At 41.0% G+C, this 25,780-nt stretch overlaps 1 protein-coding gene across 4 annotated transcripts; it reads right to left on the minus strand.

Annotated features, from left to right (window-relative positions):
• Positions 1 to 781: 781 nt before the first annotated feature.
• Positions 782 to 18,403, minus strand: LOC104667534 (endogenous Bornavirus-like nucleoprotein 1). Of its 4 annotated transcripts, none has more exons than XR_004053938.1 (4): positions 18,269 to 18,403; positions 13,666 to 13,708; positions 9,651 to 11,055; positions 782 to 1,028 (listed from the first exon to the last, which is right to left on the minus strand). XR_004053938.1 is itself a non-coding variant. In XM_030919330.1 (3 exons), the coding sequence occupies exons 1-3, from the start codon at positions 18,387 to 18,389 to the stop codon at positions 10,566 to 10,568; spliced, it is 654 nt and encodes a 217-aa protein (XP_030775190.1). In that variant the 5' UTR covers positions 18,390 to 18,403; the 3' UTR covers positions 9,472 to 10,565. The 4 variants fall into 4 exon arrangements, 2 of the variants coding, with proteins under 2 accessions (XP_030775190.1, XP_010368308.2); XR_004053937.1 differs by having other exon boundaries at positions 782 to 1,031; XM_030919330.1 differs by lacking the exon at positions 782 to 1,028 and having other exon boundaries at positions 9,472 to 11,055.
• Between the last annotated feature and the right edge of the window lie 7,377 nt (positions 18,404 to 25,780).

Raw genomic sequence — 25,780 nt, forward strand, 5'->3', positions numbered from 1 at the left:
CTCCGTCTCAAAAAAAAAAAAAAAAAAAAAAAAAGAAATCATCTTGTTTACAGTGAAATCCTGACAAAAATATGTGTAGCAAAGATAGACAAACACACATAAACCTGGATTGCCAGGTGGGACATGGTTTGCTGCCACATTCAGTTTTTCTCATTAGAACTTGTTTTATTTGAGCATGACTCAGTACCCCATGTAAATGCGAGGTTGTTAATCTTATTACTATATGGAAAACAAATTAATTAGTATGCATGCTTTTGGAGATGAGTTGTTAGATTGGTGTTGGAAAGATTGGGAAAATACACTCATTACTCCAAATGATATCTGATAATACATCTGACTTCCACTTGAAGATCTGTTCCAATATATGGGCAACAAATATAGCTAATAAAAATCAAGCTTTTGTGTTCAGCAGCTAAATGTTCATGTTGGCCAGATTCACACATGAATAACTGCTTGTCACTGTCCATCATCCAGACTCACCTGCAACAGGCAGCTTCTCAGTTCTCAGGTCTGAGCTCACGTCCAATATCCAAAACCAGCTGAGATGATTTATTTTCTCTTCTTGCCTACTACACTTTATTTCTCTCTCTCTCTTTTTTTTTTTTTAATTTTGAGACAGTCTTGCTCTCACCCCAGATTGGAGTGCAGTCGTGTGATCTTGGCTCACTGTAACCTCCGCTTCCCAGGTTCAGGTGATCCTCATACTTCAGCCACTGGAGTAGCTGCAATTAAAGGCATGCACCACCACGCATGGCTAATTTTTGTATTTTTGTAGAGACGAGGATTCACCATGTTGCCCAGGCTGGTCCTGAATTCAAGTGATGCACCCACCTCGGCTTCTCAAAGTGTTGAAATTACAGGCATGAGCCTCTGTTTCCGGCCAAACTTTGTATCTCTTCCCAGTTCACCTGCTCCCTTCTTTCAGCAGTCATAATGAACACACCTCATTTTTCCAGAAGACTGTAAACTCCCTGAGGGTGGAGACTATATTCCAATTAGAGAGTCAAATACATGTTGATCAGAATACCCTGCTGCAGGAAAAATATACAAAGAACAACAAGGAAGTCCTTAAAGTACCAGTGTGGAACAATCACCAAAATATATTGTTAAGTGTACACATACCTCTGCAAGCATACGGTGACACTGATTACCAAGTAAAAAGTAAATAAATAAACACACTAAAAGTAAAATCTAATAAAAAGGATATATTTCCTCAAAGTAAAAACAAAACCAACCAAATACCCACAAAACACTAAAACTAAATAATAAAAAATTGTCATTTGGGGTATCAGATTATAGAAAATCTTTTAATTTAAAAAAATCTGTTTCACATTAACATATTGTTACCCAGACTATTTCATCAGGGATCTCCAAAAGAAACATAAGTTATCCAGTGTTTCTCAAATGGTTCTCATTGCTTTTAAAAACTGTTCACTTAAGGGTCAGGCACAGTGGCTCATGCCTGTAATCCCAGCACTCTGGGAGGCTAAGGCAAACGGATTGCTTGAGCTCAGGAGCCGAGAACAGAGCCTAGGCAAGCAGTTCAAGACCAGCCTGGACTACATGGTGCAACCCCATCGCTACCAAAATGCAAAACATTAGCTGGACTTGGTGCCGTTTTCCTGTAGTCCCAGCTACTCAGGAGTCTGAGATGGGAGGATCGCTTGAGCCTGGGAGAGGAGGTTGCAGTAAGCCAAGATTGTGCCACTGCACTCCAGCCTGGGCGACAGAGTGAGACTCCATCTCAAAAAAAAAAAAAAAAAAGAAAAGAAAAAATATTCATGTTTTAATATCTCACAATATACAAGTTGCCCACTTATATACTCTAGGCAACATTTTTAAAGTAGTTTTTTTTTCATTATTTATTTGTTTTCAAGACAGGGTCTGTCACCCAGGATGGAGTGCAATGTTGCAAACATGGTTCACGGCAGCCTCAACCTCCTGGGCTCCAGTTATTCTCCTAACTCAGCCCCCAAGTAACTGGGACTACAGGTGCACACCATCATACCATGCTAATTTTTGTGTTTTTTTATAGAGACAGGGTTTCACCATTTTGCCCAGGCTTGTCTCGGCTCCTGAGCTCAAGCAAATCCACCTGCTTTGGCCTCCCAAATTGCTGGGATTACAGGTGTGAGTCATGGCACCCAGCCTAGGCACCATTTTAAACCAGAATATAGATCCTAACTCTGCTGTCAGCTCCATGAATGAACCCGGGAAAATCCTTGCTCTTCTTTGGGCCTGTTTCTCCATCTCCATTCTCCCAGTAGAATGAGATTATTTCTGACGTTCCGTCCAGCTCTGAAAGTCACAGATTCTCTGGCAAACAAAATATATCAAAAGTCTCCTCCAAAGTAAGCACATGCTTTGAATAGCAATTGGAGGCTGAAAGGTCTATGAGGCCTGTTGAAAATAAGTTACAAATGTACCTGATGTGAACATGCTTTCCTAGCTTCAAAACCCAGAAGACATTCCAGGAGGTTATAAGAAACCAATGCATCATCTTTGGTTCACAACAGCTGATGATATTACCAAAGTCTCAGCATTTCCACTTACTCACCGTCCAGCCTATTGGGCAAAACCCTGAGTTGAAACTGAGTTACCTCAGCTATAAAATGGGTATAATAATTGCTTTGCCTCTTTCCCAGATTCTTGGTATAGGCACTTAATTTATGACAGCAACAGATACAAGAGAATCAAGAGCCTGCCACAGGCTTGTCAAGCCATTTGTAAAAATGAAGTAAAAATGTTGCTTATTAAGTTACATTTGTTGCTGATTTCCCTTGGTTGTGGCAAGAGCATGGTATGAGACTATCCTACTCATCCATTACTACAGGCAAAGTAAATGTACAAAAAGCCTTTGGCAAAGCGATTTGCCCGTATATATCAAGAGCCATGCAAGCATTCAGGCCCTTTGACCCAGCAAATCTAGATCTGGGGATTTTAAAGAAATGACAAAAATAGGAGAACGTGATATGTATGAAGACATGCACTTTGGGATTATCTCTGATAGTGAAAAATTGCAGTCCTTCTAAATATATAATACTAGGGAATGATATATCCACTCAAAAGAGTATTAAGCAACCATTAAAATAATTATTAAAACATTTATTTTTAAATGATAATTATGAAGACCTGTGGCATTATAATGATAAACTGTCAAGTGAGAAAGCTGAATGAATACGAAGCTGTAACTACACTCATAAATCACCTATGTAAATTTTGCCTGAAGTAAGAGGAGCACCGAACAGTTAATTTGTTACACTGGTAGGATTATGGATAATTTTCTTCCGTTTTAATTTCCCTTATTGTTGTAACATTACAAAATAAATAAAAATCTGGGAAAAAATACAATAAGGCAACAGATAGGTACACTGTGTTGTATCCTTCGTAAATCCTTTCACTGAAGAAAGGGATTAAATGTGGCTTACCATAGCAAATCATAAAATAAGACTCACATTTTGCATTTCCTCTACACCCTCCTACCTCTCTGAGTAAATTAAAATATAAACACCAGAGCTGAGTTTTTAAAATTAGGATTATCTCAGCCTGGCCGCATAGCAAAACCCCATCTCTACTAAAAATACGAAACTTAGCCAGGCATGTTGGTGGGCACCTATAGTCCCAGCTACTTGGGAGACTGAGGCAGGAAAATCATTTGACCACGGGAGGCAGAGGTTGCAGTGAGCTGAGACTGCAACACTGCACTCCAGCCTGGGCAATAGAGCTAGAGTCCGTCTCAAAATAAATAATTAAAAAAATAAAATCCAGGATTATCTCATTATTCTATCTGAAACATGTAAGGAGAGAAAATACACTTTTTTCTTCTGGATTAAGTTTCCCTGGCCAAGTTCCATATGTCTGTTCTTCCCTATTGGCAGGTCATGGGTCTCCCTTCCTACCACAGGAGTTTCTCAATCTGTTGACTTCACTCGGCTATCGCACAGATGGTGGTGAAATCATTAGATTGAAGGAAACCCAACAGTTCTTGCTTTGTGAAATGAGCATGCTATTTCTGCCCAGGCTACCACCTGGGTCTGGGATCAGGATCTCCTGAGATGATGTGCAGGAAGACACAGAAGTGCTTTGCAAATCCTCCAGAGCGGTGTCCATTTGGATCTTTTTCCTTTAGGAGTCAATGTAACATAATGGAGGACTACAGGGATAGAGTGGACTTAGGGGAGTGGGGAGATGGGGCCTGGGTTTTAGGCAACCCTAAAGTGTTAGTGGTCAAACGATTTGTGTGGAAAATCAGACTGGCTTTCAAATTCCAGCTCTGCTGTCTCCTAACTGTGTGATCCTGGGCAACTCCCAGTGTCTGAGTCTCAGAGTTGAGGCTTCATCTGTGAATCCGGAGCACTAACAAAACTGGCTGCACAGGTTTGTTTTGAGGATGGAATATGATCATGTATGCAAAGCACAGTGCCCAGTGAGTGTCCAAGAGATGTCCGTTTTCTCATTAGTCTTGCCCCTCCCATGAACTCACTGTAGAACCTGTGGCAATTCTATTTCCTTCTCTGGGCCTTAGCGTCTCCATCTGCAAAATGGGAGAAGGGGTGAACTCAACTGTTTCCCAGGGCTGTTTTAGCATATGGGCCTGTGGTTTCACAGTGGTGGTTGTAGCAATATCCTAAAGGCAAAATCCATCTCTACAAAAAATACAAAAATTAACTGGGTATGGTGGCACATGTCTACAGTTCCAGCTATCTGGGAGGATTGCTTGCACCTGGGGTCAAAGCTGCAGTGAGCCACGATTGCACCATTGCTCTCCAGCCTAGGTAACAGAGGAGAGACCTCGTCTCAAAAGAAAACAAACAAACAAAAAAACAGAAAAAAACAGAGTGGAAGGTATAAGCCCATGTTTGCCACAATGATCATGAACTTATCATGTAGTTATGAAGACTTTTATCAAAATATTTGCCTATTATGTTAAATCTACTCATTCTCTCATTTTAGCTCTATAACTTTAATGAAAAAAATGTATTTTTTTTTCACCAATAAAGTAAGTTACCCAAAGTCAAAGCTAACTACTGCAGAGTCCTAACACACCCAATAACAACCACTAATTGAGAACCTATGACCATTATACCTCATTCAGAAGTGACCTTTTAAACTGTATTTGAGGGATGAGTAGGTGTCAGCCAGGCAAGTTGGAAATTAACTCACACAGGAGGGAAAAAAAAAAACTGCGTATGTGAAGACCCGGATCAAATAAAATATCATATATTTGAAAACCTGAAATTCAAGTAGGTAACCCACTCTACTCAAATTTTAATTAGTTATCAAGTCCTGGTTGACTGCCTAATAAATTTCAGGAATTCATCAACTGCCTCTAGATGAGTTCTCCATCCTGTGAAATTATATCTAAAACTTTTATGTACATGTTTTTGGGAGAAAAGGGATTTGACATAAAACAGAAGAGTTACTGCCCTAAGTTGTTGAAGCCATAATTTTATTTCAATTTCAAAAGCCATTTACCTTAATCAAACCATTATTTCACTTCAAATAATACTATGTAAAGAGCTCTAATCTATACAAAAAAGCAGAATTCTAACTAAATTTACCCATGATCTGTTAGGTATCCCCTATGTGCCAAATGCTGACAAACTAAAGGGGCTATGTTCCAAATTATACATATTGAAGGAGTTCTACGTTAACATACTGTAAGACTCACAAACTAGGAATATGGCATCTTCAACTCTTAAAAATGTCATATCCTGCCGGGCGCGGTGGCTCAAGCCTGTAATCCCAGCACTTTGGGAGGCCGAGACGGGCAGATCACAAGGTCAGGAGATCGAGACCATCCTGGCTAACCCGGTGAAACCCCGTCTCTACTAAAAAATACAAAAAACTAGCCAGGCGAGGTGGCCGGCGCTTGTAGTCCCAGCTACTCAGGAGGCTGGGGCAGGAGAATGGCATAAACCCGGGAGGCGGAGCTTGCAGTGAGCTGAGATCCGGCCACTGCACTCCAGCCTGGGTGACAGAGCGAGACTCCGTCTCAAAAAAAAAAAAAAAAAAAAAAAAAAAAGTCATATCCTTCCATTTTCAAAACAAATATTCTTTTAAAATCCTGAGCCTGGCCAGGCATGGTGGCTCACACCTGTAATCCCAGCACTTTGGGAGGCCAAGGCAGGAGGACCACTTGAGGTCAGGAGTTCAAGCCCAGCCTGGCCAACATGGTGAAACCCCGACTCTACTAAAAATTACTAAAAATACAAAAATTAGCCGGGCATGATGGCGCACGTCTGTAATCCCAGCTACTTGGGAGGCTAACGCAGGAGAATCGCTTGAACCGGTGAGACGGAGGTTGCAGTGAGCCGAGATCATGCCACTGTAATCCAGCCTGGACAAGACAGTGAGACCTCGTCTCAAAAAAAATCCTAAGCCTAATAATTTTTTGCTAAACCTAAATCTTACAAAAATATTAAATGAGAAAGAAACATTATGACCAGGAACAAGAAGAAAGCATGCTTCTGAAAGTGGAATTAGACTTTTTATTTGTTTAAAATACATTTTAAGACTGTCACAAGTGGGCCAGGCGCGGTGGCTCACGCCTCTAATCCCAGCACTTTGGAAGGCTGAGGCGGGTGGATCACGAGATTAGGAGTTTGAGACCAGCCTGGCCAACATGGTGAAAACCCCATCTCTATTAAACATACAAAATTAGCCAGGCATAGTGGCGCATGCCTGTAATCCCAGCTACTCAGGAGGCTGAGGCAGAAGAATTGCTTGAACCTGGGAGGTGAAGCTTGCAGTGAGCCAAGATCACGCCATTGCACTCCAGACCGGGCAACAAAAGCGAAACTCTGTCTCGGAAAAAAAAAAAAAAAAAAAAAAAGGAAGAGGGAAAGAGGGGGCTGGGCACAGTGGCTCAAGCCTGTAATCCCAGCCCGAGGCGTGTGGATCACCTGAGGTCAGGAGTTCGAGACCAGCCTGGCCAACACTGTGAAACCCAGTCTCTACTAAAAATTCGCCAGGCATGGTGACCGGCACCTGTAATCCCAGCTACTCAGGAGGATGAGGCAGGAGGACTGCTTGAACCTGGGAGGCGGAGGTTGCGGTGAGCCAAGGTTGTGCCATTGCACTCCAGCCTGGGCAATAAGAGTGAAACGTTGTCTAAAACAAACAAACAAATAAATAAATTTAAGAAAGAGGGAAAGAGGGTACAAAGATATACAGTTTTTTGCTTATATATATATATATTTAAATGTAAGGACCAATCACCAATTTTCTCTTAATGGTTACCCATAATGAGAAGGGCAGGAACAGGATAGAGACCGGACAGAAGGTTTGCCTTCTCTGAATAGATTTTATTGTGTTCTGCTAATCTGAATTTGGAACTTTATAAGCATTTTACATGATTATAAAATTAAATCAAAATTTTAGGAGGTAATTCTAAAAAACAACATATCAAAAGCAAAATGAAACAAATGAAACTGTTATCAAGTTGATGATCTAACAGAAAGAAAATCTGAATTTAATCAAGCTTCTAGACCTAACTACCAACTCACAGAAAATAAGAGGACACTGGAACATGTCAAACAATACTACATAATTCAGACTACAGGAAATTCTAGAAGACAATCTATTTAGTACAATAAATTACAAGGAATTTAATGAAGAAGAGATAAAAGAGAACCTATAGATTAAAGGACACTTAAGTTATCAAACATTACAGTATATGAATTGATTCAGATTCAAATAATCTGTAAAAAAAAAAAGTAGGAGCCAATCTAGAAAATCTGAACACTGGGTATATGAGGATAAAAGAATTATTGGTAATTTGTTTAGCTGTGATAATGATATAATTTTTTTAAAAAAAGAATATTTACCTTTCAGAAATATATGTATATGTGTGTGTGTGTATGTGAATACACACACATACACACACACACACACGCAGTCAGCCTTCTATGTCAATGGGTTTAACTGACCTTGAAATGAAAATATTCCACACACAAAAAAAATTGCAGCCGTACTGAACATGAACATTTTTCTTGTCATTATTCCTTAAATAATACAGTTATTTACATGGCATTTACATTGTTTTATATATTATAAGTGATCTAGAGATGATTTAAATAATACGGATGTACACAGGTTATATGCAAATATTCCACCATTTTGTATCAGGGACTTGAGCATCCATAGATTTTGGTATCCATGAGTGTGGTCCTAGAACCAACGCCTCACAGATACTGAGGGACACGTGTGCATGTGTTTAAAGATTGGTCAGAATTTGGTAACTGCTGAAGCTGGCTTATGGGACACTGAAGTCAATTATATAACATTTTATTTTCGTATATATATTTTTGATTTCCACAATAAAAAATGTAGAAGAGTTAGTAATTACTTCTACAACCAATAATATCTCTTCCTTAACCAATAAAATAAATAGCTGATTTTTTCCTCCATAATTCCTATAGCATTTATTGTCTCATGTCATCATTTGGTTGTCTTATATAACAATCCTTCCCAAATTTGAGATCCCCCTCAAAAATTATTAAACATGCTGACTTTCTTGGGTGGATCTTTTCTTCAATCAGGAGATCTGCCTTTCTAACATATGAGAATTACAAGTCACTGCTACTGGGGATAATAAAAGAAAGGGAATCAAAAAGGAAAACAAATGATAGAACATCCATAGTTTTTATAAAGAAGGCGGAGGAAAGAGTAAAGGAGTAAAGGAAAAGAGGCTCAGACCTTAGAAATAAACTCCCACATCCCTCAGTAGAGAGAGCTGAAAGTCATATATAATAGGCACTGAAAGTCTATGTTTTGGCATGAATTAACTACAGGCAAAACCACCATCATATATCTATATGTACCAAGGAAGGCTAGACTGTTAAGTGTCACATATAGACAGTCTCAATGGAGCCTAAGGAAGCTAACCAACAACTTCAGATCAGAAAATCAGAAAAGTGCTGAACATTTAGAGGAAGAATAGAAAGGAAAAAAACGCCTCCGAGTTGTATATTATTTGTCAGATAAGCAAAACAAATGTGTAAGCCCACTTATATTTAATAATGTCTCATTGAAATTAAAGTAATAGTGGAGAGTCTGAAGTTTCCACAGATAAAGAGATAGTGCTACACTAAAATTTACTACAAATAATAGTAAATGTAAAATATGTATTTATACACTCTTTCGCAGACTTATGAACTATCTAAAATTCACAAATCCTATTTTTTAAATAAAGTTTTTAAGTTTCAACCACTTGTATCACCAGAATTTTGAGACTTAACTCCCATGGTTAAGAGATTTCCAAGCTGTGTTCACACATGTAGTCCCAGCTACTCTGAAGGCTAAGGCGGGAGGACCACATGAGCCCAGGAGTTCCAGACTAGCCTTGCTCTATTTAAAAAGCAAGACTCCACTGCCAAAAGAAAAAATTAAAAAATAAAGAAGGGAATTCCATAAATTACTTGGCTTCTTATATTCTATCTCTTCAGTGAAACAGTGTATCACTTACGGCTAAAACTATGTCTTTTATCACTGTAAGTCCCCAGTACTGCTTACACCCTACACAGAGTAGATGCTCAATAAATGTTTGATGATTTGGCAATTAATGGGATAGGAGGGAATATTAGTATAAGTGTCAACAAATTACTCAGAATATCATAAGTAGGTTTATGAGTATGGAAAAGACTCACCCTCAAGGAATTTGTGATCTCTTCTCTTACATTATACTGCTGTTTTCAACGTGCCATAATTTTTTTTTCAGGGTGGGGTCAGGGAAACAACACAAAATAGCTATGGATGCTGTTTAACAATCAGCATTTCATAAGCAGTTGAGAATTTCTGTACTTTCACAAAAATGAAAAAATCTCTCTAAAGATTATTATGTGAACCCAATCTATCCCCAAATCTTTTTTTTTTTTTAATATGGGGAACTGATTATGTTCACTTGTAACCTGTCATTCCAAAATTCTTCAGAATGTTTAATGTTCAAGTGTCCATATTCTCAGTCTCTGTTCTACTGGATGCCTGGCGGGATGCAACCATCTGAACGAGTGGAAGTATAATGTCCACACCAGTTATTATATTAGGAGCCTTGAACCCAGAATATGTCTGATTAAGTCTTTAAGCCCAATAATTTGCCACTGCTGCCAAGTTTGGTAATTTTGAAGGACAAAGTTCAACCATAATGGGGTGACGCAGGGCACCCCCGTACTCAAAAAACTTTCAAAGTGCCTTCTAAACAAGTTTCTCTTTCTCCTTGAATACAACAGTATCAGTCACAACTGATGGTAATACAATAGATCCATCCATACACTGCTCTAAGAACATCTTGATGGTATAATATGCTGTCATTTGCGCTCTACCTGCTACTAGTTTAATTTGGTCAAGTAGCTCTTTCCCTGGAGACTCAAATTCTACTAGACTCAAATTCTATTAGACCAAAGACAAATGATCTCAACCAGGGTCTTGACTTAAGCCAATCAATCACTGGCCCTGCATTATAACTGAGCAACAAGTTGGCACAATCACCACGTGTTGGTTGCTGGAGAGCTACCATTAGGGTCCTGAATTGCTTCTGAACCTGGAAACTGTTGGCACGGATTCTGTCACTTGACCCCTACTACTATGCCAATGCCAATCAGTAGATCACAACAGTACAGTACAGATAGTAGCTGCAAGGATGTAAATTGCAGATCCTTCCCTTTGTGGCTTTGGCCATACAGCATTTTAGTTTTGTTCTTTCCACCAAATGAAGTCACAAGGTATGACTCCTTGGAAACTCCAACAGTTAAGAGATAATCATGTATTCCATGAAATAAAAAGCAAAGAAAAGTCAAACTTGTCTTAATGAGATGGAAGTGTTGGATCAAACATTGATTTAGCTGTTCTGTATCCTCCACCTCCCCAATGCCTGAATGTGGTTCATCTGCATCAGATGGATACTGTCCAAATTTGCCCCTTGGCTCAAAAGACTGCTGCCCAGTGAATGGTATCGCAGATAGAGGCTCAGAGGATACGTATCCATGGGTTCCTCCATGGTGAACAATGGTCTTGGTTGCTGAAGCGGTTGTTTCTGATTGGTTCCTATGCCCAGATCTATTTGTGAAAGGAATAATAATGATTAGAGAGTAACAGCACACTTAAATGGGCATCGGTACTGAATATATTGCTTATTAATTAGAAAGAAATAGGATTATAACATTATTGGATTAAGGAAATAAAATAGAGAACATATATTTGAATATTTGTAAGAGTGTACAAAAGTCAAGTTAATTTTCAAAAACGCAAAATTTGATTTTATTTGGCTAAAATTAAAAAAACAAATGGTAGGAGCAAACAGTAAGTTTTCTCTACTTTCTCATCACCATCATTTACCAGTCATGACACTGTTCAACTTCTTCAATGAATCCCACACCTAATTCATGTTTTTCCCAATCTATCCACATTCTCCCATCAACTTCAGCATCTCTATAGATTCTCTACTCCAAGCAGAAATCAGCAGAGAGCTCATTTCAAAGGAAAGATAAGAAGCTTTCTTTTCAGTAGGTTAAATGTGAAACAGTAAGATACCCAAATGGAAATATTCAGTAAGGTGTAAAAGGGGAACATGAAATCAACAAAATGGTTAAGAAAAGGAGATGCCAGCCGGGCGCGGTGGCTCAAGCCTGTAATCCCAGCACTTTGGGAGGCCGAGACGGGTGGATCACGAGGTCAGGAGATCAAGACCATCCTGGCTAACACGGTGAAACCCCGTGTCTACTAAAAAATACAAAAAACTAGCCGGGCGAGGTGGTGGGTGCCTGTAGTCCCAGCTACTCGGGACGCTGAGGCAGGAGAATGGCGTAAACCTGGGAGGCGGAGCTTGCAGTGAGCTGAGATCAGGCCACTGCACTCCAGCCTGGGCGACAGAGCGAGACTCCGCCTCAAAAAAAAAAAAAGAAAAGAAAAGGAGATGCCAATTTGATCACCATAGAAAAGTGATTAATGAAACAGGGTGTGATCTCAGGAAAAGGTAATTTAGAGAAAGAATAAGCTAAATGTTTATTCTGGCCTTCTATATAATGTTATGCCTAACCCTAGATCATTTTGCTTCTGTCATCTTGCTCAAAGCTGCCAAGTACTACTGGATAAAAAGTTATAGAATCCTTCAAAGTGTTCATTATAAGTTCATTTTAATTTTGACAGAGTACTACTTCTAAGCAATCCTTTATTCTCTTATTGTTGATTCATTAGAATGCAATGATTTCTAACTTACAAGCTTTCAGCCTCCTGGGAAGCTGTTAAATTAGTTATCTCAGTGGGTACCCAGGGCAATGCATTACATAAAGACTATCTCTCACATACATGTATTAACATTTTTCAAATGTGCAGTCAATGTTGTGGTTAATAAAATAAAAAGTCATCTAAGAGAGAACTGAGTAGTAGCTTTTTTCTAATATGCATATTCTCCATTGATGAATACTAAAAATGTAACTATAATCATGGGGTGGTCCACAAATTGTTTCGAGGTTAAACAAGTTGTCATCTTCAAAATACTGGTAACCACTGCCTGAAAGTATTCCCCACAGCACTTAAACATCCTTTCCCCATTCTAAGCTTCCAATTATCCTCTGCCCTCTCCTACTTCTGCTTTCATTTTCCTAAGGAAATCAAACAAATCCTCACAGGTACTCTCATCTACCTCAGTGCATCTGAATTTATTCTTTCTCCTCTACCTCTATAAATATTTGATGATTTTGCAATTACTGTTCTCTCTCTTCCCTTTGAGAAATAATTCAACATGTATACCTGATCCTATCTCTAACCTGCCCCCCCACCAAAAACATCAAACAGGTTTAGTCACAAGTTTCTTCCTTTCTACCTAAAAACATTATTAGATCTTACCTATATGGAAAAAAAATTATTTGATCTGCTGTATGTTCTAACTACTATTTATCTCTTATTTTTGCTGTCAAGTTCTCAGGGTTAGCAAACTACAGTCTGAGCCAGCCACCTGTTTTTGTAAGTAGGGTTTTATTGAGAACAGCCACCCCCATTTCTATAGGTACTATCTAAGGCTGCTTTCCCACAAGGGCAGAGTTGAGTAGTTAAGGTATCATATGACTTAGAAACTTAAAATATTTTCTATCTGGTTTCTTAAAAAAAAAATTGCCAATCCCAGGGGCTCCAAGTATGATCTACATTCAATGCCATTGTTTCCTGGGGAAGCAGGATGCCATTAAAAATTTTGGAGCAATAAGGTACCATGAATAAAAGAGCATTTCAATACCAGTTTTAACAACAGCATATAGGGCAGATATAAAAGAAGACCACTTCAGAAACTAGTGCAAGAGACTGAGCATTAGGCACAAAGGGAGGAAAATGAAAAGAATGAACTTTTTGAAGGAATAAGCATTAAGACTACATGACCACATTATCATAAAGACAAAGCTAGCAGCAAAATTTTAATCCTTGATGATGTAGCTTTCAAAATTTGCATTCTCTCCTATAATCTACCCTATACGAATAGCTCTTCATATTTTCCTCTCTTTCCAACTGTGAATTTACTAAAATCCTAACACTAATTCCATATATTCTGTGTGCCAGGCATTCCCCATGCTTGCTGTCTAACTCCTGGGTAAGCAAATCTTATAGTCAACAGGCAGTATCAACAGAATTGGTTGAATGAGAACACAGGGACAATGTCAGAGGTGGATGAGTACTCACCTGTACCTCCCACCTTGGGAGGCTGAGGGAGGATAGCTTGAACCTAAGTGTTCAAAGTTGACAGTAAGCTATGATCACACCACTGCACTTCAGCTTGGGTGACAGAGCAAGACCCCATTTAAAAAAAAAAAAAAAAAACCAAACTGATAAACCTGTTTACTCCTGTGCTAGTTATAAAAATGAGTATAAAATACAAACGTAATAAAGACCTAAAATTGAGAGAAAACTCCCAACTTTGGGAATAAATGCATAAAGTGAAACACTTTACTTAGTACTGTGAGCATATTAAATCCTTCTCAGCCTTCATCTTTTAAACTCGGCTCAAAATCACTTCCCACCAGATTAAATTAAATGCCCCTTTTATAGGCTTCCATAGCACTTCACATTTCACAACACTCATCACATTTCTAATTATTTATTCAATGTAAATCTCCCAGAAGCACAGATCACAAACCCCAGGAGGGGCAGGAACTATATACACTCTGCTAAACAATGAATCACCAAAGCCAAGCAGAGTAACTGGTATTTTGGGGGCCATCTATAAGTATCTATTGAATTCATAAATGAAATATAACACCAGGCATTTGTTCTTCAGCCCTCATAAATCTAGTATGTGTTCAAAATACAGAAATTATGATACGATAAATTTCTCTGCTGTCTTTCAACTATTCCAAAGTCTTAGAAATTCTTGTATCTACACAGTAGATGTTTCCATTAGGTAGTGATGGACTACTGATTAAAAAGAGAGCTCTTGAAAAATAAGTGTGTGTCCAAAAATCAAGGACAGCTCAGACAGCAATAACAATGCCAATTTATTCTTTTTTCCACTTGTAGCTATACACATAAAATTAAAAATAGTTGTCTTCTTAGCCACTCAAATTTCTGCCCAAAATATCAGGGTGTTGTGATGGTAGTTCTGGTAATAGAACCACCTTAATCCCAAAAACCAAATGGACAAGGGCCAAAAAGGTACTACATTCTTGCTGGAGTTTTTTGTTTGTTTTCCAGAAATAAATAAACCCACCTGTAATGCTTTTCTTCTACAGGGTGTCACATGCCTGTGCCCTTGTTGTACTGTCCTTCAGGTGGCTATGCTGTTATAATCACACAAATTGAATATGGCGCATTTATCAGTTTATATTGAATTGTTAGCCTCAGAGGAATTCAAATAAAAGATGAATCCTTTCCTTTTTATTTAATAGGTAAATTAATTCTAAAAGAAGTCAAAGGAATTATGCTTCTTTCAAAATCCTCACTGGATCCATCCTGAGGATCCAGTGTGGACTTAAGATAAAACATAATTCCAGTGCAGCACAGAAAAAATTAAAAAGCTAAATTACAGTCACAAATGTGTACTACTCTTGGAGCCATCCCAAAGGAAAGGGATTAAGAATAGAGCCATAGGCACACCTGTGAATGTATGCCAAAAATAAACTACAGAACCATAATAAAAACTGAATTCCTTGGGTCGAAGGATTTATCTCTTTCCCTGAAATGTAGAAAAATGAATTTAACAATTTAGCCCCTATGGCCTTTAAGAGGATTTTGTACCATCTGTACTTGAAAATTGTGCTGGGCATAACGTGCTCTCTTATTTAGGTAGCTTATGTATGCCAGGGTTAAGGTCTGCCTGAGGCTGTTTTGGTTTATGTTACCGCTTTAATTACGTTCAAATGAATTTAATTTACTTGTTTAAAAAAGTATTCTCAGAGGACAATATATGTTTTTTACATACACATACACAAACCCTTGACTCAGAAGGCTTTCTCAACTTTTTGATCCCTGTTAGTGACTCCCAAGTATTCTAACTAGATAACAAAATCAGATTATCTCATACAGACTCCTCAATCTACCCACAGGAAACTAAAGTACAAAATGCAGCCCGTTAAGAACACAGCTAGAAGTGATTCACATTTCTGTGATTCTCAGCCAACTGTTCACTAACATTTTTAAATACAATTTTCAAATAAGTAATTTCAAATAAAAAAAAAGTCTTCCTTCATTCCAATATTTGCATTGGTTCTAACACCTAAGTTTACCTCACAAATATCCATTTTACCTCCCAGCAGAGTTTAAAAACTATGAATGAGACATTTGAGTTGGAAGGAAAACACACATTTGTCAGTTTATCATCCAAGAATCTCCCAAGTTAGTACTCAAAGACTTTATCAATCCGATGACCAGAAAAAATGTTTCTTATATAAGATCCTAAAATATAATGGAAATGGAAATGAAACTTATCTAAGAATTAAAATAGCTTAACAAATATAAAACAGTTATAGAATAACTGCAAAGACTCTTCCCATTCAAAAGAGGGAGCAGTGTTCATTGACCGAATTGTTTTAAACTAGGTATCTTAAGGCTTATTTAAGCTTTCAGAATTTACTTTTTTGGGGGGACGGAGTTTCGCTCTTGTTGCCCAGGCTGGAGTACAATGGCGCAATCTCAGCTCACCGCAACCTCTGCCTCTCGGGTTCAAGCGATTCTCCTGCCTCAGCCTCCCAAGTAACTGGGATTACAGGCGTGTGCCACCATGCCCGGCTAATTTTTGTATTTTTAGTAGAGACGGGGTTTCTCGATTTTGGTCAGGATGGTCTGGAACTCCTGACCTCAGGTGATCCGCCCGCCTCAGGGTCCTAAAGTGCTGGGATTTACAGGCGTGAACCACCGCGCCCGGCCCCACTTCATACAATCTTTAATCAATCCTTCTGCTCTCACAGTCTACTTACTGGTCATTCTGACCTTTTGCTCTTATTTACTTCCAAAGCACCTTTAGCCTCCCTAGATGTTCCTTCTTGATGACATAGGCATCCCTCTCGGGCCGATTTAAATCAAAACCACAGCCTCATTTTCAGTCCAAATTTCATTGGAATGTGATGAATATACTTTCAACGTAAAATTTCTTTCTTAGTCTTAATAGGCTGTCCTCATAGTGACAGGTGAAACACAACTGACTAAGGGGTTAAAATGTCCATTTTTCAAATGCGACGGCCACTCTGAATCAAATCTGAGATTGGAATGGAGAATCCAAATGTGTAAAACAAAGGTCACAAAAGGCAGAACACAGTATTTCGGGAGAAAAAAATAAGCTAAATTTAGTCACATAAGTCCCAGCTCTTCTTGGGATATAGACATGATTTTTTTTTTTTTTTTTTTTTTTTTTTTGAGACGGAGTCTCACTCTGTCGCCCAGGCTGGAGTGCAGTGGCCGGCTCTCAGCTCACTGCAAGCTCCGCCTCCCGGGGTCACGCCATTCTCCTGTCTCAGCCTCCCGAGTAGCTGGGACTACAGGCGCCCGCCTCGTCGCCCGGCTAGTTTTTTGTATTTTTTAGTAGAGACGGGGTTTCACCGTATTAGCCAGGATGGTCTCGATCTCCTGACCTCGTGATCCGCCCGTCTCGGCCTCCCAAAGTGCTGGGATTACAGGCTTGAGCCACCGCACCCGGCCTAGACATGATTTTTATGAGAATTAATCCTGTCCGGAAACATTTCCTTCACCTTTCCCTTAGCCCTTTTCCTTCGGTCATGCAGTCTCTTATCCTGATACCTAACATATTAATATAATCCTCACTTGCGATCCTTCCTGAGTTTATTCCCCATCCTCAGATTCCCTTGAAAGCAGCAATGCTAAACTGTCTCCAAAGCATAATGCTTTCCTAAATACACACACAATCCATTTAAAAGTCTTTGTATGTGACAGCCTAACTATTCAAAACACGAAGTCACTTCTCTAACGGTCCTAGATAAAATTTTAGAAAGAAAAAATAAAACCACAAAGTCAAGAGCTTCTGACGGGACCTGAAAAGTCATCAAACTCACTCTCGTTTTATAGTTGGAGAAACGGGCTCAGATAAACTTACTGAGCGAAAAAGGCCCTAATGGAGCCCCTAATTCAACAGTGTAATCGGAAATAATCTTAAATTCAGCCTCAATAAGAGCTTTCTGGAGTCGCCAGCGAGTTCGTGGGGGAGCCACGGCTAGAACACAGGCCTCCTGATTCCCAGCCACAGCTTTTCCACCGAACCGGCAGCTCTTCCCAAAAGTTGAAGGCAACTGTCCGCTCACAGGATGGGAGGGATAAAGGGCGCCTTAGTAAACACAGTCCAAGTCTACTTGCTTTACATGAGGAAAGGGATACAGCTCCCGAAATTTTGGAGTCCACGGCTGCAGCTGCTGCTTCTGACAGCAGAGGTGGGAGGTGGCCCGGGACTACTCGGTCCTCAAAGACTGGACTCCCTCTCGGCGCGCCGGGACCTCTGCGCTTCACTGACTGGCTTCCCTACAAGACCGGGGGTCTTGCGGGGAAGTAAAAACGGTACACACGCCACCCCCATCGAGGCCCCGGACGCCCAGCCGCTCTAGAATCACGGCCTTAGCCCTTGGAGGGCCAGGGAAACGCGGACCCCCAGACCCGCAGCCCGGCCGCGTGGGTAGGCGCGCAACTGAGGAACCAGGAGCTGCGCCCTGCCACGAGTGAGGGGCGGACGGGAGACTTCGAGGCCGGCGAGGGGCACGCGCTAGTTCCACAGCCCGGCGGGCGAGACGTAGGGTAGGCAGGCGTCCCAGGTCGCGGGTGGTTCGGGGTCAGTCACAGACATACTCACTGCCGCGGTTGCAAACAGGAAGCACCAGCTGGGAACCAAAACGCGTAGAGGGACGGAGAGGGGCGAGGACAAATGAGGTAAGGAGGCCGCGTCCGCGCAGACCCGGGAGGAGGGAAGGCATTTCCGGGACAACGCCGCTCTCGGCGTCGCCTTTCTGTGTCCGCCCACCTGCCGCGCCTGGTGTGCGCATGCATACTGAGTGCGAACGCTTTCTCTGCCCCGCCTATAATCTTTAGGTTTGCCTTCCTTGCTTTGCCCCTTCACCTTCCCATCTTCTCTTGAAGTTACCTAGGCTGCGTCTATTATTTGAATGACTCGTACGGAAAAGATGCTATTTACCGGGCAAAAGCCGAGGAGTTCGTGCCCGTTTATGCCCGCAAGGAAAACTACAAGTCCCATGAGGACCCGGGCGGGATTGAGGCCGGGCTCCGCCTCCTTCTCCCTGGCGCTAGGTGGACGCCCCCCCAGTGCCACGTGGCGCGGGAGCCGAGCTGATAGCCTGCGTGACGAAGGCCGTTGCGGCTGGCAGCTTGGCCGGCGGTCTTGGGTAGCCCTGGAGCGGGAAACGCCTCCTTGAGAGCGCATGGCTTCAAGCTTCTTCCTTGCGCTCCTGATCTTAGGCTGATCGCTTTTACCTTTAGGTTTAAGTTGAACACAGTTCACACTGGGCGCTTCCTCCCTCTCTTTATGGAATTCCAGGCAACAGATTTAACACTTTATGAATCTTAAAGACCTGCACTACTGCTAAATATTGGAGTTAATGCTGATCCTTTGGAAGCCTCCGAAGGCTACTAGGCTGTGATGGGAGCCTCTGGTTTCAGTTGCCCTTCTCACACCTTATTTTAATACTCAAGGTAAACCCATTTGTACAACTTTAGAAATAACTGTCAACCTAAGGGAAAAACTGAGGCAAAGGTAATATAGTGAATTTATTTGGGCCAAGTCTCAGGAATGCAACCTGGGAGAATCAATTCAAGTTACCTTTAATGTAATACATGATCTTAGCTGCAGTTTCAAGTGAGTTATTTGGTTAGCCAGGAAGCTCGAACTCTTGGCTTAAAGGGATTGATCCTTCCACCTCTTCCTCCCAAAGTACTGGAATTACAGGCGTGGGCGACTGCACCCGGCTACAAGTGAATTTTTAAAGGAAAAAAGAAAAGAGGCCCTTGCTAAATTGTATGGCAAGACTTTACGTTAAAATAACAACCTATCCATTGGCTATACGTTGTTCTTTCTATCACGAATTCTAGGAACACGAAGATAAAGGGTGATGCTTGTACAGGACAGAAAAGAACAAAGTGCCTTTAAACAATTGCTAGTGTGCATGGGGATGGTGCTGACTGACATCTCATACTCAGGTCCCTCTGGGCGTGATAAATTTTGAATGCCTGGCCAGGCTGGTGGGGTTGCTCACACCTGTAATCTCAGCACTTTGGGAGCCTAAGGGGGAAGGATCTCTTTTTTTTTTTTTTTTTTTGAGACGGAGTCTCGCTGTGTCGCCCAGGCTGGAGTGCAGTGGCGCGATCTCAGCTCACTGCAAGCTCCGCCTCCCGGGTTCCCGCCATTCTCCCGCCTCAGCCTCCGAGTAGCTGGGACTACAGGCGCCCGCCACCGCGCCCGGCTAGTTTTTTTTTTTTTTGTATTTTTAGTAGAGACAGGGTTTCACCGTGTTAGCCAGGAGGGTCTCGATCTCCTGACCTCGTGATCCGCCCGTCTCGGCCTCCCAAAGTGCTGGGATTACAGGCTTGAGCCACCGCGCCCGGCCGGGGGAAGGATCTCTTAAGGCCAAGAATTCGAAACCAGCCTCGGTAATATACCGAGAGGCTATCTCTTAAAAATTTTTAAAAATTAGCCAGGCGCGGTGATGCGCCACGCAACTGCACTCCAGCCTGGGTAACAGACTGAGATCCTGTCTCAAAAAATAAAATTAGATAAAGAATAAATCTCCTTTTTATAAAATCCTTTTATAAAAATTAAATAAAAATTAAAATTAAAAAAAATAAATTTTAAATATTAGCTGTGTGATGGGGCAGGCCTGTAGTCCTAGTTACTCAGGAGGCTGGGGTGGAAAGATTGTTTGAACCTCGAAGTTCAAGGTCACTGTGAGCTGTGATTACACCACTGCACTCCAGCCTGGATAAGAGACCCCCATATCTTTAATTTAAAAAAAAAATTGAGGGGCCAGGCATGGTGACTCATGCCTGTAATCCCAGCACTTTGGGAGGGTGAGGTGGGAGGATCTCTTTAGTCCAGGAGTTCAAGATCAGCCTGGGCAACATAGTGAGACCCCATCTCTATTTCTTAAATTATTAAATAGAAATCAAAATAAATTGTTTTGATCTGTGAGTTACCAGGAATGTAAAAAAAGATTAAAATAAAATAAATTGTTGCATACTTTTAATATAGCATAGACTGCTCTGAGCTATTTTTCTCCTGTCATAATTAAACACTTTGCCAATTCATTGGCACCTCTCAACTCTCCTCAAGGTAAGTGTGGTTTACGTGTGTTAAGAGATGGGTGGTGTTAGAAAGTGCAGGTAAGCGCTACATTTTTAAGCAACTGGTCTCACAGAACCAGGAGTCTGGCTGGGAAAACAGTTAAAGTCTAAGAGTTTGGCTAGAAAAGAATTAGAACATTTAATTAACATTATGGTAAGTGCTAGGAAGGAGAGGACAGGGTACTATGAAAAGGTAAAACTGGAGAACCACTTTGCAGATAAGGAAAGAGGCATAGAAGCAGCTCACAGGTGACTGGATTGTTTGTTTAGGTAATGTGTATTGTGTAAAACAAATGTCACCTTTTTAAAAATATTGAGCTTTTATTAAGTGCCAGTATTACTCCTGTATATCTATTATATATAATATTTTAAATTTCAACAATACTTTGTGGGTTGTATTTTTTTTTTTTTTTTAAGATGGAGTCTTGCTCTGTCACCCAGGCTGGAGTGCAGTGGCACTATAACATCTCACTATAACCTACCTTCCAGTCAAGTGTTGCTCCCACCTCAGCCTCTCAAGTAGCTGGGACTGCAAGCTCACGCTACTGTGACCTGCTAATTTTTCTTTCTTCTTTTTTTTTTTTTTTTTCTTCTCTTTTTCTTTTTATAGAGCTGTGGTATCCTGTGTTGCCCAGGCTGGTCTTGAGCTCCTGCTCTCCTGGGCTCAAGCAAGCCTCCTGCCTCTTCCTCCCAAAGTGCTGGGATTACAGGTGTGAGCCTGAATTACAGAGCCTGGCCAACACTTTCAAGTTGATGTTTTAAATTCTCATTTCACAAAAAAAAAGAAAGAAAGGAAGGGAAGGAAGGAAGGGAGGGAGGGAGGGAGGGAGGGAACAGATGTAGAAAGGCTAAGTAACACTTATAGAAGGCCGTAAGTTTAGGACATATAGTCATGTGCTACTTAATAATGTTCCAGTCAGAAACAGACTGCACATACTACAGTGGCCCCGTAAGATTATTTTATCATGTTTTTATTGTACCTTTTCCATGTTTAGATATACAAATACCATTGTGTTACAATCACCTATAGTATTCAGTATAGTAACATGCAGTTATCTAGCCTAGGAGCAATATGCTTTACCGTATAGCCTAGGTGTGTAGTTGACTATACCATCTAGGTTTCTGTAAATACACTCAATGACGTTTACACAACGGTGAAGTTAGCTAATGATGCATTTCTCAGAACGTATCCCAGTCTTTAATGACACGTGACTGTACTCCTAATTACCATGTCCCATCTTCCCACTATCACACATGCATTCAACACAGATTTACTGCTTTCCCATGCTCAGAATGCTTCAGCCTACCCCTTTTGTTTATGTCTTAAAACCTAGAGTCCTTTGGATGGCATAAAAGGCACTTCTTGAGCTGACATCTGCCTACCATTGATGCTGAATCCTGAGCAGTTGCCAGAACACACTATGCCCTCTCACATCTGTGCCTTTGCAGAGAACACTCCACTGCCTGTAAAGTCCTTCTCCCTGTCCTTCTAACATATACCCACTCACCCTACTCTGCTGAAGTTTTGGGTCTTCAGGGAAACTTTCCACCTCAGCCTCTCTCTCCACATACACAGCATTTCTCTTTCTAGTTGAAGCTGTCTCTAGTCCCCGCTTCTCCTTTTTTTTTTTTTTTCGACACAGGGTCTCACTCTGTCACTCAGGCTGGAGTGCAGTGGTGTGAACACAGATCACTGCAGCTTCAACCTCCTAGGCTCAAGAGATGCTCCCACCTCAGCCTCCCAAGAAACTGGGACTACAGGCATGCATCGCCACACTGCACCTGGCTAATTTAAAAATATATACATTTTGTAGAGATGGGATCTTGCCATGTTGACCAGGCTGGTCTTGAACTCCTGTCTCAAGCAGTCCTCCCGCCTCATTGTGAACCACAGTGCCCAGCCCCTACTTCTTGAAATCACGGGTGACAGCTTGCATAAGTATCCTGAAGTATTTCTTACACAGTATCTTCTAAAGAGACCATTTATTTGAGAAGGGAAGCACCTGTTCTTCCCACAGCAGTGGCAGTAGTACATCAACAGTGCACAGCTGAATTGGGACAGGGGCCAGGACAAAGCAGAAATCTGCTGCAGAGATCAGGAAAGGTAAAGGATATTCTGTAGCAGGATCTGGGCAAGCGGCACTCACCCATATCCTTTGCATTGCAAACAGAGGAGCTACCTCCTTCCTTTTTATTTTCCAGTTTATTAATGGCTCCTAGAACCTCTGAGAACTAACTGATTTTGACCTCTTAACAGCTGCCTTTCAACTACCATTCATTCACTGCAAGCCTACTGTGTAAATGGGCCCTTGCTAACCACTTCAGATATATTGTCTCTTGTCCAGCTTCAAGTGACTCTCTAAGGGAGGGATTAGCCCCACCTCACTAGTATGGAAATGGAGACTTTGAATGATCAAGTGACTTGCTCTGAATTATACAGCTGGGAAGTGGTGAAGCTGGAATTCAACTCAAGTTATGTCTAGATCTAAAACTCATGCTCTTTTCTATGCTCAAAGCTGCATTTCAAAACTGAACTTAGCATGGAGTCTATGATGACTGGCTCATGTCTTTCCACCCAGCACCTAGGCCAAGGCCAAGCACAGAGAGGGCTCACAGTGGACAGTTGGAATAAGTAGATTCTGTATGGAACGGTTGGTAAATGAAGGCCTGGGCATGGTGTGAACAGTGTTGTGGGACAGCAGAGGAGGGGGTGGTGGCTGATTAGGGGAAATGGAGAAGCCTCTGCAGAGGAACAGAGTTGAGTGAGGCCTGGAGAAATAAGTAGTCAGAAAAAGACCGACAATTCAGCATTCTCACAGCAAAGACCACTAACAGGCAATTCACAGAACAGAAAACCCAAAGGCCATGAATAGGTGCTCCACATCACCAACAGTCAGAAAAACACAAATTATCTCATGCACAGTAGATGAGAATACAAACTGGAAAAGTGTGTTAGGAGAGCTATTTGATAGCATCTATCACAATCATAAATGAGGTATGTTCTTAAATTTATGTACAAACATTGTGATAGAAAAAAATGGAAATATTCATTAGTAGGGAACAAACTAAACAAGAACACATTTATACTATTAAAAAATATTATGCCACTTTTGGCTGGGCATGGTGACTTACGCCTGTAATCCTAACACTTTGGGAGGCTGAGGAGGGCAGATTTCCTGAGCCCAGGAGTTTGAGACAAGCCTGGGCAACATAGCCAGATGCAGTCTCTAGGGGGACCAAAATAAATATATGTGTGTGTGTGTGTGTGTGTGTGTGTGTGTGTGTGTGTGTGTGTATAGCCACTTTTAAAAGAATAAAGGAAATCTGCATGCACTGACATGGAAAGATTCCCAAAGACGTACACTTAAGTGAAAAAAGGTAAATTCCAGAGCAGTATGTATATAGTGTTCTCATTTTTGTTATGTTTTTAAAGGATACAAGTGTGCCTGTATATAGATATGTGTGTGTATAAGTGCATAGACAAAATACTAGATGAATACCAATCATTAACAGTGATTATTTACCTCTCAGGAGGGGGGTAGGAATGGAGGAGATTGAAGAATGACTTTCACTTTAAAAAGTAAGATGTGATTCATTGAGAAAAACAGCACATTACTTCTGTGGCATTCACATCAAAAGTCCTTAACTTGAATATAAAAATGAGGGAGCTATCTAAGACTAATTGAGGTACACTCTGAAAATGCTGTACTTATCTCTTCAAAACTGTCAGTGTCAGGAAAAGGAAAGAAAGACTGAGGAACTGTACCACATTAAAGGAACAATTGGCAACATCCAGATCTAGGTTAGAGGACAATACTGCATTAACGTTATTTCCCTGATTTTTATATTTACATTATGGTTATGTAGGGGACCGCCTTGGTTTTATTTTTCAGGTTGAGCACACTGAAGTATCTGGAGTAAAGGGGCATCATGTCTGAAACTGATGCTTAAGTGGCTCAGAAAAAAAAATTCTGGGAGCTAGAGGGAGAGAGAGAGAGGAGTGTGGTAAAAAGTTAACATTTTGGGGATCTGAGTAAAAGGTATATGAGAATTCTTTGTACTGATTCTGCATTTTTTCTCCAAATGTGAAATTATGTCAAAATATAAAATTAAAAGACAAAATGAAAAGAATGAGTGAGAGTTTGCTAGGTAGAGAAGCAGAAGGATCTTCTGTCAAAGGAACAGGATCGGCAAAAGCATCACACAAGTGTGCGAGTCTTCTGTGTTGACAAGCCCTGACTCTGAATATCCAGGACATAGCATGGTGTGGGTAGACAGGGATTAGAGGGATGATGAGCAGCATAACCCACAAGTGGACATATTTCCCTGCTACCTAAGATTGGAAGTGAAGACTTTAGGCCTCCATTATGCCCAGCCTCAAGTCTTGCAAGACATAACATGAGTTCTCATGGCGGCTCAGTCTTTGCATTGGCGATGTCTCTTCATCCAGTGACTGTGTGGAACAATGGAAACCCTAGAATCATGGCTGAAAGGGACATCTTGTCCAACTCTCTCATTTTGCAGAAGGGACAACTGAGATGCAAAATGAAGAAGAGATTTGCAAGGTCCCAGCAAAGGTTAGTGTTGAAACTGGCCTGCAGGCCGGGCATGGTGGCTCATACCTATAATCCCAGCACTTCGGGAGGCCTAGTAGGGTGGATCACCTGAGGTCAGGAGTTTGAGACCAGCCTGGCCAACAAGGTGAAACCCCGTCTCTACTAAAAATACAAAAATTAGCCAGGCATGGTGGCACACACCTGTAATCCCAGCTACTCAGGAGGCTGAGGCAGGAGAATCGCTTGAACCCAGGAGGCGGAGGTTGCAGTGAGCCAAGATTGTGCCACTGCACAATCTCTGTCTCAAAAGAAAAAAAAAAACTGGCCTACATTTCACAATCCATCATTCTTTCTATTGCACCAAAGTCTAAATGATAAGGGAGAAGAAATAGAAGACTAGCAAGGGAAATGACTGAATGTTAAAGTTTGGACATTTTTTATTTGATAAAAATACAAAC

Source organism: Rhinopithecus roxellana, chromosome 16, assembly GCF_007565055.1.
Source record: "Rhinopithecus roxellana isolate Shanxi Qingling chromosome 16, ASM756505v1, whole genome shotgun sequence".
NCBI lineage: Eukaryota > Metazoa > Chordata > Mammalia > Primates > Cercopithecidae > Rhinopithecus > Rhinopithecus roxellana.

Bases quoted from the DNA above. Each gene is read 5' to 3' on its own strand.
- LOC104667534 (XM_030919330.1), bottom strand. From the start codon at position 18,389: ATGCCTTCCCTCCTCCCGGGTCTGCGCGGACGCGGCCTCCTTACCTCA. The intron at 13,709-18,268 runs GTGAGTATGTCT...TTGAACACTTAG, and splicing joins TCCTGTTTGCAACCGCGGCA to GTTCAAGCTATCCTCCCTCA. The intron at 11,056-13,665 runs GTGAGTACTCAT...TTTCACAAATAG, and splicing joins TCCCAAGGTGGGAGGTACAG to ATCTGGGCATAGGAACCAAT.